At 47.0% G+C, this 16,847-nt stretch overlaps 1 protein-coding gene across 2 annotated transcripts; it reads right to left on the bottom strand.

The window, feature by feature from the left end:
- Nucleotides 1-2,289: 2,289 nt before the first annotated feature.
- On the bottom strand, nt 2,290-13,461 carry LOC144510513 (uncharacterized). 2 transcript variants are annotated; one of them, XM_078239998.1, is made up of 3 exons: nt 13,369-13,461; nt 5,432-6,238; nt 2,290-3,956 (listed from the first exon to the last, which is right to left on the bottom strand). In XM_078239998.1, exons 2-3 carry the CDS (start codon nt 6,127-6,129, stop codon nt 3,938-3,940), a joined length of 717 nt encoding a protein of 238 aa, XP_078096124.1. In that variant the 5' UTR covers nt 6,130-6,238; nt 13,369-13,461; the 3' UTR covers nt 2,290-3,937. The 2 variants fall into 2 exon arrangements, with proteins under 2 accessions (XP_078096124.1, XP_078096125.1); XM_078239999.1 differs by lacking the exon at nt 13,369-13,461 and adding an exon at nt 12,328-12,498.
- Nucleotides 13,462-16,847: the final 3,386 nt, after the last annotated feature.

Raw genomic sequence — 16,847 nt, forward strand, 5'->3', positions numbered from 1 at the left:
TCTCCTATGCTCCAGAGAAAAAAGTCCTAGTCCATCCAGCCTCTCCTTATAACTCAAGTCCCGGTAGTATCCTAGTAAATCTTTTCTGCTTTCTTTCCAGTTTAATAATATCTCAGATGGGAAATTGAATTCCTTCCCACTATCCTCACATTTCCAACCCATCTCCCCGCTCTGATCAGTGCTTTTTCCTTCCATGTTCAAAATCCGAAAAGATTCAGGTGTTGCTAAATTGGGCAACTCTGTCAGATCCCGATGATGTTTGGGTTGAGCTTTTCGACTCCAAATCCTCTCCTTCTGGATTGTTGTAAGAATAAAACTGGTTCACTAATGTCCCTCAGTGAAGGGAAGCTACCACCCAGTCTGGCCTTCATAACAGATGAGAGAGAGTTGGAGAAGCAGTGGCCAAAGGAGAGAGATATTATACATATTTAGCTTGACTGGAAATCTGACGGAATCTCCTAAGCCACCTCCACCACCTAGAAGGGCCAGGGTTGCAGATGTATGTGAACACCATCACAGACATGTTTCCCTCCATGGGGCAGCACGGTGGCACAGTGGGTAGGTCTGCCGCCTCACAGTGCCAAGGAACTAGGTTCAATTCTGGCCATGGGTGACTGTGTAGAGTTTGCACGTTCTCCCCGTGTGGGTTTCCTCTGGGTGCTCCAGTTTCCTCCCACAGTCCAGAGATATGTGGGTTAGGTTAATTGGACATGCTAAATTACCCCTTAATGTCTCAGAAATTAACAGGGTAAATAAGCGGGGTGAAGGATGTGCTGGCCTTGGAAAGGATCCAAAGAACAAAGAACAATACAGCACAGGAACAGGCCCTTCGGCCCTCCAAGCCCGCGCCGCTCCCTGGTCCAAACTAGACCATTCTTTTGTATCCCTCCATTCCCACTCTGTTCATATGGCTGTCTAGATAAGTCTTAAATGTTCCCAGTGTGTCCGCCTCCACCACCTTGCCTGGCAGCGCATTCCAGGCCCTCACCACCCTCTGTGTAAAATATGTCCGTCTGATATCTGTGTTAAACCTCCCCCCCTTCACCTTGAACCTATGACCCAGAGGAGGTTCACAAGAATAATCCCTGGAATGAAGAACTTGTCGTATGAGGAATGGTTGAAAGCTCTGGGTCTGTACTCATTGGAGTTTAGAAGGATGAGGGGGGAGGGAACTCATCTCCAAACTCCATGGCCTCAGCACCTCCCTCTGCGACTGGATCCTGAACTGCCTAACTCACAGACCACAATCAGTAAGGATAGGCAAAAGTACCTCCTCCACTATCATCCTCAACACCAGTGCCCCACAAGGCTGAGTTCTCAGCCCCCTACTATACTCCTTATACATCTATAACTGTGCGGCCAAATTCCCCTCCAATTCAATTTTCAAGTTTGCTGATGATACCACCGTAGTGGGTCGGATCTCAAACAATGATGAGACAGAGTACAGGAATGAGATAGAGAATCTGGTGAACTGGTGCGGCAACAATAATCTCTCCCTCAATGTCAACAAAACAAAGGAGATTGTCATCGACTTCAGGAAGTGTAAAGAAGAACATGCCCTTGTCTGCATCAACAGGGACGAAGTAGAAAGGATTGAGAGTTTCAAGTTTTTAGGTGTTCTGATCACCAACAACCTGTCCTGATTCCCCCATGCCGACACTGTAGTTAAGAAAGCCCACCAACACCTCTACTTTCTCAGAAGATTAAGGAAATTTGGCATGTCAGCTATGACTCTCACCAACTTTTACAGATGCACCAGAGAAAGCATTCTTTCTGGTTGTATCACAGCTTGGCATGGCTCCTGCTCTGCCCAAGACCGCAAGAAACTCAAAAGGTTGTGAATGTAGCCCAATCCATCACGCAAACCAGCCTCCCATCTACACTTCCCGCTGCCTCGGCAAAGCAGCCATCTTAATTAAGGACCCATTCACCCCAGACATTCTCTCTTCCATCTTCTTCCTTCGGGAAAAAGATACAAAAGTCTGAGGTCATGTACCAACCGACTTATGAAAACATTTTTCCCTCCTGCTGTCAGACTTTTGAGCAGACTTACCTTGCATTAAGTTGATCTTTCTCTACATCCTAGCTATGACTCTAACACTGTATTCTGCACTCTCTCGTTTCCTGCTCTGTGAACACAGAACACAGAACAGTACAGCACAGAACAGGCCCTTCGGCCCACGATGTTGTGCCGAGCTTTATCTGAAACCAAGATCAAGCTATCCCACTCCCTATCATCCTGGTGTGCTCCTAACAGTATGCTTTGTCTGTATAGCACGCAAAAAACAATACTTTTCACTGTATGTAAATACATGTGACAATAATAAATCAAATTAAATCAAAATTTTATTGTAACTTACAGGATACTGCGAGGCCTGGATAGAGTGGACATGGAGAGGATGTTTCCACTCGGAGGAAAAACTAGAACCAGAGGGCACAACCTCAGGCTAAAGGGACGATCCTTTAAAACAGAGGTGAGAAGGAATTTCTTCAGCCAGAGAGTGGAGAATCTGTGGAACTCTTTGCCGCTGTGGAGGCCAGGTCATTGAGTGTCTTTAAGACAGAGATAGATAGGTTCTTGATTAATAAGGGGCTCAGGGGTTATGGGGAAAAGGCAGGAGAATGGGGATGAGAAAAATGTCAGTAATGATTGAATGGCGGAGCAGACTCGATGGGCCGAGTGGCCAAATTCTCCTTCTATGTCTTATGATCTAAGGGGATAGGGCCTGGTTGGGATTGTTGTCAATGTAGGCTCAATGGGTTGAATGTCCTCCTTCTGCACTGTAAGGATTCTATAATTCAAAGTCACACACTGTTCTGACTTGTCTGACATTCAGGACTGGATGAGAAGAAATTTCCTCCATATAAATATCGGGAAGACTGAAGCCATTGACTTCAGTCCCTTCTACAAACTTTGACAAAGGGTCACCTGGGCTCGATACGTCAGCTCTTTTCTCTCCTTACAGATGTTGCCAGACCTGCTGAGATTTTCCAGCATTTTCTCTTTTCCAGATTCAGATTCCAGCAGTCGCAGTAATTTGCTTTTATCCTGTGTTACTTTGTGACATTATAACGTTATAAGTACAATATAAATTACCATTTACTCGGCCATAGATTGTTGTTCTGCCTCATCAATCAGACATTGTAACTCAGAGTACGAAGCAGTTTGATGAACAAGTTGATCCCATTCTGTCACTGAAAAGAGAGAAGTTGCCCCCAATAAACATGGGGATCGCTGTACATTGCCCTTTACAAAGATGCCGACGGCGCACTGCCGCACATTGCCCGAGGGGAACATTGCTGCCGTGTCCTTCTGCCAGCGTTTCAACCCTTACCGATTAGAGATAAATTTAACCGCCTCCATTTGCCATTACACACACTGCGCATACTCCACGTCCAGCCCCGCCCCTCATTCACTCCGATTGGTAGGACCAGTCGCTCCGGGGGTCCTAGAGCCCTGCCTCTTTTCTTCCTATTGGTCCGCAGCTGCCGTCAATCAGTTGGACATTGTGACGGTTTCAAATGGTGGGCGGGGCCACAGACTCGGGCTGACTTGCTGATTATTGCAATTTAACAACACCAAGTTAAAATCCAACAGGTTTATTTGGTAGCAAATGCCATTAGCTTTCGAAGCGCTGCTCCTTCGTCAGATGGAGTGGATATCTGCTCGCAAACAATGCACACACAGACACAAACTCAAGTTACAGAATACTAATTAGAATGCGAACCTGGTGTTGTTAAACTTCTTACTGTGTTTACCCCAGTCCAACGCCGGCATCTCCACATCATTGCTGATCATTGGCAGCATTTTCTGTTTGGGAATTAGAGCTCGAGATGGATGGTCAGTTCCCCTCTGTCCGGGGCTGGGGGATTCACACTCATTTCCCTCGAGCACTCATTATCACCGCAACTTCACAGGAGAAAGTAAGTCCCCGTTTCAATCCCCACTGCAAACTCTGTGTTTAAAAATTATCCAAAATGGAAAAAATTAGAGATTATATGAGAAACATAATATCGGAAAATTTAATGCAGAAAAATATGAGGTGATGCATTTCATCAGTTAAAAAAAAGTTTAAATATACACTATAAGTTGCAGAGGAAGAAAAGAGGAAGAAGATGGAAGATCCTCGTTCCATCTTGTCTTATTTATCAGCAGGTTCAAGACTCCAGTATCAGCAAATTTAAAACATTATTAAGAAATATAAACTGAGCAGGGAGGATGGTTATTACGTACTGCAGTGGTGTCAGTAAGCAGCGTCATTCAGCCCAGCTGGTCCTCTCCCTGTCCCTTTAAAGGTGGAAAACTGGAACATCCTGTCTCCAAACACATCCCACCCTGTTCACACTGAGAATTCCAGGATGGAGAACTGGGACATCCTGTCTCCATACACATTCCACCCTGTTCACACTGAAAATCCTAGTATTTGGGAAGAGATGTCATGTTTGAATTGGGTCGATATGTGATAGATTGGAGATTGGCCAGAGGTTTGCAAGGATGATGGGAGTAAAATATATTTAAAGGAGATTTAAGGGACAAATTTAAACAGAGTTAACAGAGAAAGAGACAGTACCTGAAGAGACAGAACCATTAACAATATTAATGAGCATTGGGAGATCGGGTTATCAGCAGTTTAATAGAAATAGAGAGGGAATAACAGGAGAGAAATGTGGGTTCAGGGCTCAGACATGGGGCAACTTTACAGACAGTTTGTCCCGGTGAGCTAGTGGAAGAGAGGGAAGCAGCAGAAACAGCAGACAGGATTGTCTCAATCTTAATGACACAGACGCTCCATGAGTTCTTCACACTTGTTGCTGGAGGTGAGGATGGAGGAGACGGGGGAGAGGGAAAGACTTTCAAAAGGAACTAACATGGGTGAATGATATTTAAAAGACTCAGCAGTGTGTGCTTGATATAAATTTGATTTATTTGATTTTGAGGCAGAATATTAAAACATACAACCAGTCTGGATCAGTAGAAACAGGTACCAATGAACATGGTTCAGTCCTGGATTCACAGTCAAATCCTCATGGACTTTCTGGTGCTTCAGCAGGGCAGTGAAACTCATCCCACACTCGGAGCAGGTGAATGGCCTCTCTCTGGTGTGAACTCACTGGTGTGCAGTGAGTTGGGATGACCACCTGTACTCAGTCCCTCAGTCAGAGCACCTGTACAGTTTCTCATCAGTGTGAACACGTTGATGTGACATCAGATCCGAGGACCTTTTATAGCACTGCCCACAGTCGAAACTGGACTATTCCCAGCCATCCACAAAAAGATGGGGCCATTCAACACTCAAAACAAAGCTGATTTATTTGATTTTTACCCAGAATTCTAACACCTAGAACTACACTGGAGATTATAAACATCAGCAGAAAAAGACCTCGATAAACATGGGTAAGATTAACATCATAATCCAATCATTGTACTTACTTGTGAAGCCGTTCATGTGCCCGCAGGTTGGATGAGGTAGTGTATCCCTTCCCACACTTGGAACAGGTGAAAGGTCTCTCTCCAGTGTGAACTGGCTGGTGTGTCAGCAGGTCAGATGACCGAATGAATTGCTTCCCACACTTGGAGCAGGTGAATGGTCTCTCCCCAGTGTGAACTCGCTGATGTGCAGTGAGTTGAGACGAATGTTTGAACCCAGTCCCACATTTGGAGCACTTGAATGGTCTCTCATCGGTGTGAATACGTTGATGGGACATGCATTCACTGGAGCTTTTATAGCACTTCCCGCAGATGGGACAATTGAAAGGTCTCTCCCCAGTATGAATTCGCTGGTGTGTCACCAGGGCATAGGAGGCAGTGAATCCCTTCCCACATTCAGAGCAGATGAACGGCCTCTCACCAGTGTGAGTGCGCTGGTGCATCACTAGGCTGGATAGCACACTGAATCCCTTCCCACATTCGGAGCAGGCAAACGGTCTTTCTCCTGTGTGGCACCGTCGATGAATTTCCAGCACTGATGGATAATTGAATAACATCCCACAATCCTCACAGTTCAACAGTTTCTTCCTGTTGTGATGGCATTTATGTTCTGAAAGGTCAGATGATTGGCTGAATCCTTCCCCACACACAGAACACGTGAACGGTTTCTCCCCGCTGTGAATGGTGCTTTCTCCTTCCATGTTTAAAATCCGATGATAATCAGGTGAAGATAAATTGGGCGACTCTGTCAGATCCTGATGTGATGTTTGGTTTCAGTTTCCCGACTGTAAATCCTCTCTTTCTAATACTCTGCGAAATCGTTTTAAAACAGAAAAAAGGGAGTGAGACAGAACCCACAAAAACACAAAGACAGGTTGTGAAATTGAGCTGAATAAATCTGTGGGGCCCGCACGAGGAAAAAGTGACCGTGAAAGCTGTTGGATTGTTGTAAAACCCAATTGGTTCAATAATGCCCTCAGAGAAGGGAACCTGCCATTCAGTCTGTGCCTACACAAGAATCGGGAGGTGGAAAAGAGAGAGAGAAAGAGAGTGGGAGCAGGGGGAGGAAGATGCGGGATGCAGGGAGGAATGTAAGGAATTTTATTTATCTACAACAGGAGCAGATCTCTGATAGAATTTTCCAAACTCACAACCTCCAGCATCTGAAGGACCAAGGCAGCAGGTTTATGTTGACAACATCACCTCCCTCCAGATCACACACCATCCTGACTTGTCTGACATCAAGTACTGGATGAATAGACATTTCCGATATTTGAATATTGGGAAGACTGACAACATTGTCTTCAGTTCCGCAACAATCTCCACTCCATAGGCTCTGACCCGATCTCTCTCCCTGGCAAATGTTTGAGACAGAACCAACTGTTCACAATTTTGATTTCATAATTTACCCCAAACTGAACTTCCAGGCAGGTTTCTACATCAGTAAGTGGTTCACGAGCAGTGACAGAGACCTCAACCTGAGTGAGCACTGTCGCAGTGAGTACATTTGGAAATTTGGATCTAAGTGGGCATTCAGTATGCAGGGGAAAGAGGTGCTCTTTTGATTTCCATAACTTTTTCTCTCTTCAGAAAGTGGTCTTGCCCTGCTGCGGAGGAAGAGGCTGGTTATCTGGTGAGTTTTTCAACTGCTGTGAGGCTGCAGTGGCCAAAAGAAAATAACCATGTCATTACAGGAAACTGTGAAGTTGATTGGCCGATAAGGGCTCAGTATAAGGAGCAATGTGTGAAAAATTAGGAAGAAGGGAAAGCCTATATAGTAAGATAATACAATAAATTGAAAATACAATAGTTAAAACAAGAGAAGTAAAGTTAAGGCATGGCAGAGCAGCTGAGTCTAGTGGAATGTGTGTCCCATAAGATGTGCAAAGTGACAGACAATATCAGTGTCCTAGATGATCATACATACAGCAAGCGCTGCCACTGCTGAAACATGAGCTCCGGATTTCAGAGATTTAGGGGCGGCTGGAGTCCCTGTGATCCATTCGCGAGTCTGACAGCAAAGTGGATAGCTCGTTCAGAAAGCTGGTCACACTACTGCCTAACGGCCCTATGTCATAGAACATAGAACAGTACAGCACAGTACAGGCCCTTCGGCCCTCAATGTTGTGCCGAGCTTTGTCCGAAACCAAGATCAAGCTATCCCACTCCCTAACATTCTGGTGAGCTCCATGTGCCTATCCAATAACCGCTTGAAAGTTCCTAAAGTGTCCGACTCCACTATCACAGCAGGCAGTCCATTCCACACCCCAGCCACTCTGAGCAAAGAACCTACCTCGGACATCCCTCCTATATCTCCCTCCATGAACCTTATAGTTATGCCCCCTAGTAACAGCTACATTCACCCGAGGAAATAGCCTCTGAACGTAAATCTCCTCTGTACTCTCTCCAATGCTTCCACATCCTTCTTATAGTGAGGTGACCAGAACTGCACACAATATTCCAAATGTGGCCTCACCAAGGTCCTGTACAGTTGCAGCATAACCCCACGGCTCTTAAACTCAAACCCCCTGTTAATAAACGCTAACACACTCTCGGCCTTCTTCACGGCTCTATCCACTTGAGTGGCAACCTTTAGAGATCTGTGGATATGAACCCCAAGATCTCTCTGTTCCTCCACATCCCTCAGAACCCTGCCGTTGGCCCTGTAATCCGCATTCAAATTTGTCCTACCAAAATGAATCACCTCGCACTTATCAGTGTTAAACTCCATCTGCCATTTTTTGGCCCAGCTCTGCATTCTATCAATGTCTCTTTGCAGCCTACAACAGCCCTCCACCTCACCCACTACTCCACCAATCTTGGTGTCATCAGCAAATTTACTGACCCACCCCTCAGCCCCCTCCTCCAAGTCATTGATAAAAATCACAAATAGCAGAGGACTCAGCACTGATCCCTGTGGTACACCGCTGGTAACTGGTCTCCAGTCTAAACATTTTCCATCCACCACCACCCTCTGTCTTCTATGAGATAGCCAGTTACTTATCCAATCGGCCAAATTTCCCTCTATCCCACACCTCCTTGCTTTCTTCATGAGCCTATCATGGGGAACCTTATCAAACGCCTTACTAAAATCCATGCATACGACATCAACTGCTCTACCTTCATCTACACACATAGTTACCTCCTCAAAGAATTCAATCAAATTTGTGAAGCAAGACTTACCCTTCACGAATCCGTGCTGACTATCACGGATTAAGCTGCATATTTCCAAATGGTCATAAATCCTATCCGTCAGGACCTTTTCCATTAACTTACCGACCACCGAAGTAAGACTAACCGGCCTATAATTACCAGGGTCATTCCTATTTCCTTTCTTGAACAGAGGAACAACATTCGCCACTCTCCAGTCCTCTGGCACTATCCTCGTGGACAGTGAGGACCCAAAGATCAAAGCCAAAGGCTCTGCAATCTCATCCCTTGCCTCCCAAATAATCCGAGGATATATCCCATCTGGCCCAGGGGACTTATCGGCCCTCAGGTTTTTCAAAATTGCTAATACACCTTCCCTCAGAACATCTACCTCCTCCAGCCTATATCCCACTCTCATCCTCAAAAACATGATCCCTCTCCTTGGTGAATGCTGAAGAAAAGTATTCATTCATCGCCTCTCCTATCTCATTCCTTGCTACCTCATAACCCTCAAGCGACCCAACTGAACCTTGTTTTCTCATCCTTACATACGCTTCCTTTTTCCTCTTGACAAGACATTCAACCTCTTTTGTGAACCATGGTTCCCTCACTCGGCCATTTCCTCCCGGCCTGACAGGGACATGCCTATCAAGGACACGCAGTATTTGTTCCTTGAACAAGCTCCACTTTTCATTTGTGCCTTTCCCTGACAGTTTCTGTTCCCATCTTATGCTCCGTAATTCTTGCCTAATCGCATCATAATTACCCCTCCCCCAATTATAAACCTTGCCCTGCTGTAAGGCCCAGTCACCTAACCCCTTTCCAACATCACTCCATATTACTCTCTGCTGCCGATATCCTCTTCACTCACCCATCCCCCTGTCCTCATTGCCCTAATAAGAAGTCTCACACACCAGGTTAAAGTCCAACAGGTTTATTTGGCAGCACTAGCTTTCGGAGCCTCAAGCTCCTTCATCAGGTGAGTGAGGATTTGTGTTCACAAACAGGGCATATAAAGACACAAACTCAATTTACAAGATAACGGTTGGAATGTGAGTCTTTACAGGAAATCAAGTCTTAAAGGTACAGATAACGTGAGTGGAGAGAGGGCCAAGCACAGGTTAAAGAGTTGTGTATAGTCTCCAGCCAGGTCAGTTAGTGAGATTTTGCAACCCAGGCAAGTCATGGGGGTTACAGATAGTGTGACAAGAACAAACAAAGATCCCGGTTGAGGCCGTCCTCATCTGTGAACTTAGCTATCAGTTTCTGCTCAGCGATTCTGCGTTGTCGTGTGTCATGAGGGTCGCCTTGGAGAACGCTTACCCAAAGATCAGAGGCTGAATGCCCGTGACTGCTGAAGCGTTCCCCGACAGGAAGGGAACGCTCCTGCCTGGTGATTGTCGAGCGGTGTTCATTCATTCATTGTCGTAGCGTCTGCATGGTCTCCCCAATGTACCATGCCTCGGCACATCCTTTCCTGCAGCATATCAGGTAGACAACGTTGGCCGAGTCGCAAGAGTATGTACCATGTACCTGGTGGATGGTGTTCTCACGTGAAATGATGGCATCCGTGTCGATGATCCGGCACGTCTTGCAGAGGTTGCTGTGGCAGGGTTGTGTGATGTCGTGGTCACTGTTCTCCTGAAGGTTGGGTAGTTTGCTGCGGACGATGATCTGTTTGAGGTTGTGCGGTTGTTTGAAGGCAAGAAGTTGGGGTGCGGGGATGGCCTTGGTGAGATGTTCGTCTTCATCGAGGATATGTTGAAGGCTCCGGAGAAGATGTCGTAGCTTCTCCACTCCGGGGAAGTACTGGACGACGAAGGATACTCTGTCCGCCGTGTCCCGCGTTTGTCTTCTGAGGAGGTCAGTGCGGTTTTTCGCTGTGGCATATCAGAACTGTCAATCGATGAGTCGAGCGCCATGTCCTGTTCTTATGAGGGCATCTTTCAGCGTCTGTAGTGATCCTCCTCATCTGAGCAGATCCTGTGTATTCGGAGGGCTTGTCTGTAGGGGATGGCTTCTTTAACGTGTTTAGGGTGGAAGCTGGAGAAGTGGAGCATCGTGAGGTTATCCGTGGGCTTGCGGTATAGTGGAGTGCTGAGGTGAACGTCCTTGATGGAGATGCGTGTGTTCAAGAATGCAACTGATTCTGGAGAGTAGTCCATGGTGAGTCTGATGGTGGGATGGAACTTGTTGGTGTCATCATATAGTTGTTTCAATGATTGTTCGCCATGAGTCCAAAATGTCATCGATGTATCTACTGTATAGCATCGGTTGAAGGTCCTGTGCGGTGAAGAGGTCTTGTTCGAACCTGTGCATAAGGATGTTGGCATATTGAGGTGCGAATTTGGTCCCCATGGCTGTTCCGTGTGGCTGGATGAAGAATTGGTTGTTGAAGGTGAAGACGCTGTGGTCCAGGATGAAGCAGATGAGTTGTAGAATTGCATCTGGAGATTGGCAGTTGTCGGCGTTGAGTCCTGAGGCAGTTGCAGCAATGCCGCCGTCGTGGGGGATGCTGATGTAGAGTGCCGAGACATCCATTGTGATGAGGAGTGCTCCTGGTTCAACTGCTCCATGTGTGCTGCGTTTCTGTAGGAAGTCCGTAGTGTTACAACAGAAGCTGGGGGTTCTTTGTACAATGGGTTTCAGGATGCCCTCGTCATAGCCGGAGAGGCCGGGTGTGTTGGCCTTGTGTATCTTCGGGAGGCAGTAGAGATCTCCAACATGGGGAGTACGTGGGATGAGAGCAAGGAGGGTGCTCTGAAGGTCCGGATCAAAGGTCTTGATCAGTCTGTTGAGTTGACGGGTGTGTTCTTTGGTCGGATCTGCGGGTAACCGTCTGTAGTGTTCCTGGTTGTTCAATTGTCAGTACACGTCTTTGCAGTAATCCGTTCTGTTCAGTATGACGGTGGCCCCTCCTTTGTCTGCTGGTTTGATGACAATGTTGGTCTTGAGAGCACGGATGACGTTGCGTTGTGCTTGGGTGCAGCCTTCAGGAGAACAGTGACCACGACATCACACAACCCTGCCACAGCAACCTCTGCAAGACGTGCCGGATCATCGACACGAATGCCATCATCTCACGTGAGAACACCATCCACCAAGTACACGGTACATACCCTTGCGACTCGGTCGACGTTGTCTACCTGATACGCTGCAGGAAAGGATGTCCCGAGGCATGGTACATTGGGGAGACCATGTGGACGCTACGACAACGAATGAATGAACACCACTCGACAATCACCAGGCAGGAGTGTTCCCTTCCAGTTGGGGAACGCTTCAGCAGTCACGGGCATTCAGCCTCTGATCTTCGGGTAAGCATTCTCCAAGGCGGCCTTCACGACACACGACAACGCAGAATCACTGAGCAGAAACTGATAGTCAAGTTCCGCACACATGAGGACGGCCTCAACCGGGATCTTGGGTTTATGTCACACTATCTGTAACCCCCATGACTTGCCTGGGTTGCAAAATTTCACTAACTGTCCTGGCTGGAGACAATACACACCTCTTTAACCTGTGCTTGGCCCTCTCTCCACTCACGTTGTCTGTACCTTTAAGACTTGATTACCTGTAAAGACTCGCATTCCAACCATTATCTTGTAAATTGAGTTTGTGTCTTTATATGCCCTTTGTGAACACAAATCCTCACTCTCCTGATGAAGGAGCTTGAGGCTCCGAAAGCTAGTGCTGCCAAATAAACCTGTTGGACTTTAACCTGGTGTTGTGAGACTTCTTACTGTGCTTACCCCAGTCCAACGCCAGCATCTCCACATCCTCACTGCCCTACACAGGCTCCTGGTGAAACATCAACTCAATTTAAATATGTCATCCTTATTTTCAAATCCCTCCTGAAATTGGTCTTCCTGATTTCCAGCCACACAGATCATAGAATGGTCATAGAATCCCGACAGTGCAGAAAGTGGCCATTTGGCCCATCGAGTCATAGAATCATCGAATCATACAGTGCATAAGGAGGCCATTCGGCCCATCGAGTCTGCACCGACCACAATCCCACTCAGCCCCCATCCCCATAACCCCATGCACCTCCCCTAGTTAGTCCCCCTGACATCAGGGGGCAATTGAGCATTGCCAATCCACCTAACCAGCACATCTTTGGATGGCGGGAGGAAACCGGAGAACCTGGAAACCCACGCAGACTAGGGGAGAATGTGCAAACTCCACACAGACAGTGACCCAAGCCGGGAATCGAACTCGGTTCTGCACTGATCACAATCCCATGCAGGCCCGATACCCATAGGGATTAGCGGGTAAATATGTGGGGGTAGGGCCTGGGTGGGATTGCGGTCGGTGCAGACTCGATGGGCCGAATGGCCTCCTTCTGCACTGTAGGGTTTCTATGATTTCTAGGTTCTGATGGATCGAGACTAAATCCCGATCTTCGTTTGGTCAGAAAATCATCACTGTCAATCCTGAATATAAATTAAAAGACAAAGAGATTTGTGTCGCATTGAGTTTTGTGTGTGTAAATGCCCCCTTCTGATCCCCGGTAAAAGGAGTTTCCAAAAGCCATCACTCTGAATCCAGGATAGAAATTGACAAACTTCTCTCCTCCTGCTGGCTGGAGCAGGATGAACGCGCATGCGCCTTACTGTCTATTGCCCCTGCAAAGATGGCGGCGGGTGACTGGAGTCTGGCTGCGGAAAGGCGGCCGCACGATTTTTGCCCGGGTTTGATGTAACCCCGGGACCGCGATGTTCTTATTCTGGCCTTATAATTGCCACTGGATGTTTATGAAGCCTTCCCACCCACTGCGTCGCCTCCATTACCCTGCAAAAATGCACAATTTCTCTCCAATTCCGGAACCCAGTAATTTCCTCCCGATAAGAGCAGCACCTGCATGGCGCATGCTCCAGTAAGAGACCGCAATGCGCATGTCCAATTCACAATTCGCCTACGTCAGCAGTTTCTCTGCTGATGATAGAGGACATTCTGCACTGTAACCAATGCTGGGCTGTTTCCTGATTCCATTGTGATTGAAACATCAAAAAGCAAAATAACACTTAAGTCAATTGATATCGCAACCAAAGAACACGGGGTCCTCCACCCATATCTCTATCCTGGCTGTATTAGAACAGTAAGAAGTCTCACAACACCAGGTTAAAGTCCAACAGGTCTATTTGGTAGCAAATACCATAAGCTTTCGGAGCGCTGCCCCTTCGTCAGATGGAGTGAAAATCTGTTCTCCAACAGTGCACAGAGACACAGAAATCAAGTTACAGAATACTAATTAGAATGCAAATCTCTACAGCCAGCCAGATCTTAAAGGTACAGATAATGTGGGTTTATCTGTACCTTTAAGACCTGGCTGGCTGTAGAGATTTGCATTCTAATTAGTATTCTGTAACTTGATTTCTGTGTCTCTGTGCACTGTTGGAGAACAGATTTTCACTCCATCTGACGAAGGGGCAGCGCTCCGAAAGTTTATGGTATTTGCTACCAAATAAACCTGTTGGACTTTAACCTGGTGTTGTGAGACTTCTTACTGTGCTTACCCCAGTCCAACACCGCCATCTCCACATCATGTATTAGAACAGTACAGCACAGAACAGGCCCTTCGGCCCACGATGTTGTGCCTAGCTTTATCTGAAACCAAGATCAAGCTATCCCACTCCCTATCATCCTGGTGTGCTCCATGTGCCTATCCAATAACCGCTTAAATGTTCCTAAAGTGTCTGACTCCACTATCACTGCAGGCAGTCCATTCCACACCCCAACCACTCTCTGCGTAAAGAACCTACCTCTGATATCCTTCCTGTATCTCCCACCACGAACCCTATAGTTATGCCCCCTTGTAATAGCTCCATCCACCCGAGGAAATAGTCTTTGAACGTTCACTCTATCTATCCCCTTCATCATTTTATAAACCTCTATTAAGTCTCCCCTCAGCCTCCTCCGCTCCAGAGAGAACAGCCCTAGCTCCCTCAACCTTTCCTCATAAGACCTACCCTCCAAGCCAGGCAGCATCCTGGTAAATCTCCTCTGCACTCTTTCCAGCGCTTCCACATCCTTCTTATAGTGAGGTGACCAGAACTGCACACAATATTCCAAATGTGGTCTCACCAAGGTCCTGTACAGTTGCAGCATAACCCCACAGCTCTTAAACTCCAACCCCCTGTTAATAAAACACAATATAGGCCTTCTTCACAGCTCTATCCACTTGAGTGGCAACCTTTAGAGATCTGTGGATATGAACCCCAAGATCTCTCTGTTCCTCCACAGTCTTCAGAACCCTACCTTTGACCCTGTAATCCACATTTAAATTAGTCCTACCAAAATGAATTACCTCACATTTATCAGGGTTAAACTCCATTTGCCATTTTTCAGCCCAGCTTTGCATCCTATCTATGTCTCTTTGCAGCCTACAACAGCCCTCCACCTCATCCACTACTCCACCAATCTTGGTGTCATCAGCAAATTTACTGATCCACCCTTCAGCCCCCTCCTCTGAGTCATTAATAAAAATCACAAAGAGCAGAGGACCAAACACTGATCCCTGCGGCACTCCACTAGCAACCTGCCTCCAATCCGAAAATTTTTCATCGACCACCACCCTCTGTCTTCGATCAGACAGCCAGTTACCGATCCAATCGGCCAACTTTCCCTCTATCCCACACCTCCTCAGTTTCATCATAAGCCAACCATGGGGGACCTTATCAAACGCCTTACTAAAATCCATGTATATGACATCAACTGCCCTACCTTCATCAACACACTTAGTTACCTCCTCAAGAAATTCTATCAAATTTGAGAGGCACGACTTGCCCTTCACGAATCCGTGCTGACTATCCCGGATTAATCCGCATCTTTCTAAATGGTCGTAAATCCCATCTCTAAGGACCTTTTCTGTTATTAACAACAGAAAAGTCCACAAAGTTAGATATGAAGTCACTGGATTTGATTTGATTTATTATTGTCACATGTACTGGTTTACAGAGAAAAGTATTGTTTCTTGGACGCTATACAGACAAAGCATACCATTCATAGAGAAGGAAAGGAGAGGGTGCCGAATGTAATGTTCTACAGTCATAGCTAGGGTGTAGAGAAAGATCAATTTAATGTGAGGTAGGTCCATTCAAAAGTCTGATGCTGCAGGAAAGAAGCTGTTCTTGAGTCGGTTGGTATGTGTCTTCAGACTTTTGTATCTTTTTCCCGATGGAAGAAGGTGGAAGAGGGTGCGTGGTGTTCTTGATTATGCTAGCTGCCGAAATCAGTGGATGGGAGGCTGGTTTGTGTGATGGACTGGGCTCCATTCACAAGCCTTTGTAGTTTGCAGTCTTGGTTGGAGCAGGAGCCATACCAAGCTGTGATACTTCTAGAAAGGATTCTCTCTTTGATGCATCTGTAAAAATTGTTGAGAGTTGTAGAGCACATGCTTCGTCTCCTGAGAAAATAGAGATATTGGGGGGTTTTCTTAAGTATAGCATTGGCATGGAGGGACCAGATGTGGAGATGCTCCACTTCTCCAGCTTCCACCCTAAACACGTAAAAGAAGCCATCCCCTAAGGACAAGCCCTCCGAATACACAGGATCTGCTCGGATGAGGAGGATCGCAACAGACACCTCCAGACGCTGAAAGATGCCCTCATAAGAACAGGATATGGCGCTCGACTCATCGATCAACAGTTCCGACGCGCCACAGCGAAAAACCGCACCAACCTCCTCAGAAGGCAAACACGGGACACGGTGGACAGAGTACCCTTCGTCGTCCAGTACTTCCCCGGAGCGGAGAAGCTGCGGCATTTCCTTCAACATGTCATTGATGAAGACGAACATCTCGCCAAGGCCATCCCCACAACCCCACTTCTTGCCTTCAAACAACCACGCAACCTCAAACAGACCATTGTCCGCAGCAAACTACCCAGCCTTCAGGAGAACAGTGACCACGACACCACACAACCCTGCCACAGCAACCTCTGCAAGACATGCCGGATCATCGACACGGATGCCATCATCTCACGTGAGAACACCATCTACCAGGTACATGGTACCTACTCTTGCAACTCGGCCAACGTTGTCTACCTGATACGCTGCAGGAAAGGATGTCCCGAGGCATGGTACATTGGGGAAACCATGCAGACGCTACGACAATGGATGAATGAACACCGCTCGACAATCACCAGGCAAGACTGTTCTCTTCCTGTGGGGGAGCACTTCAGCAGTCACGGGCATTCAGCCTTGGATCTTCAGGTAAGCGTTCTCCAAGGCGGCCTTCACGACACATGACAGCGCAGAGTCACTGAGCAGA

This window comes from Mustelus asterias, chromosome 23 (assembly GCF_964213995.1).
Source record: "Mustelus asterias chromosome 23, sMusAst1.hap1.1, whole genome shotgun sequence".
Classification (NCBI taxonomy): Eukaryota; Metazoa; Chordata; class Chondrichthyes; order Carcharhiniformes; family Triakidae; genus Mustelus; species Mustelus asterias.

What these genes read in the sequence shown, in the direction of transcription:
- LOC144510513 (XM_078239998.1), bottom strand. Translation starts at nt 6,129, where the DNA reads ATGGAAGGAGAAAGCACCATTCACAGCGGGGAGAAACCGTTCACGTGT.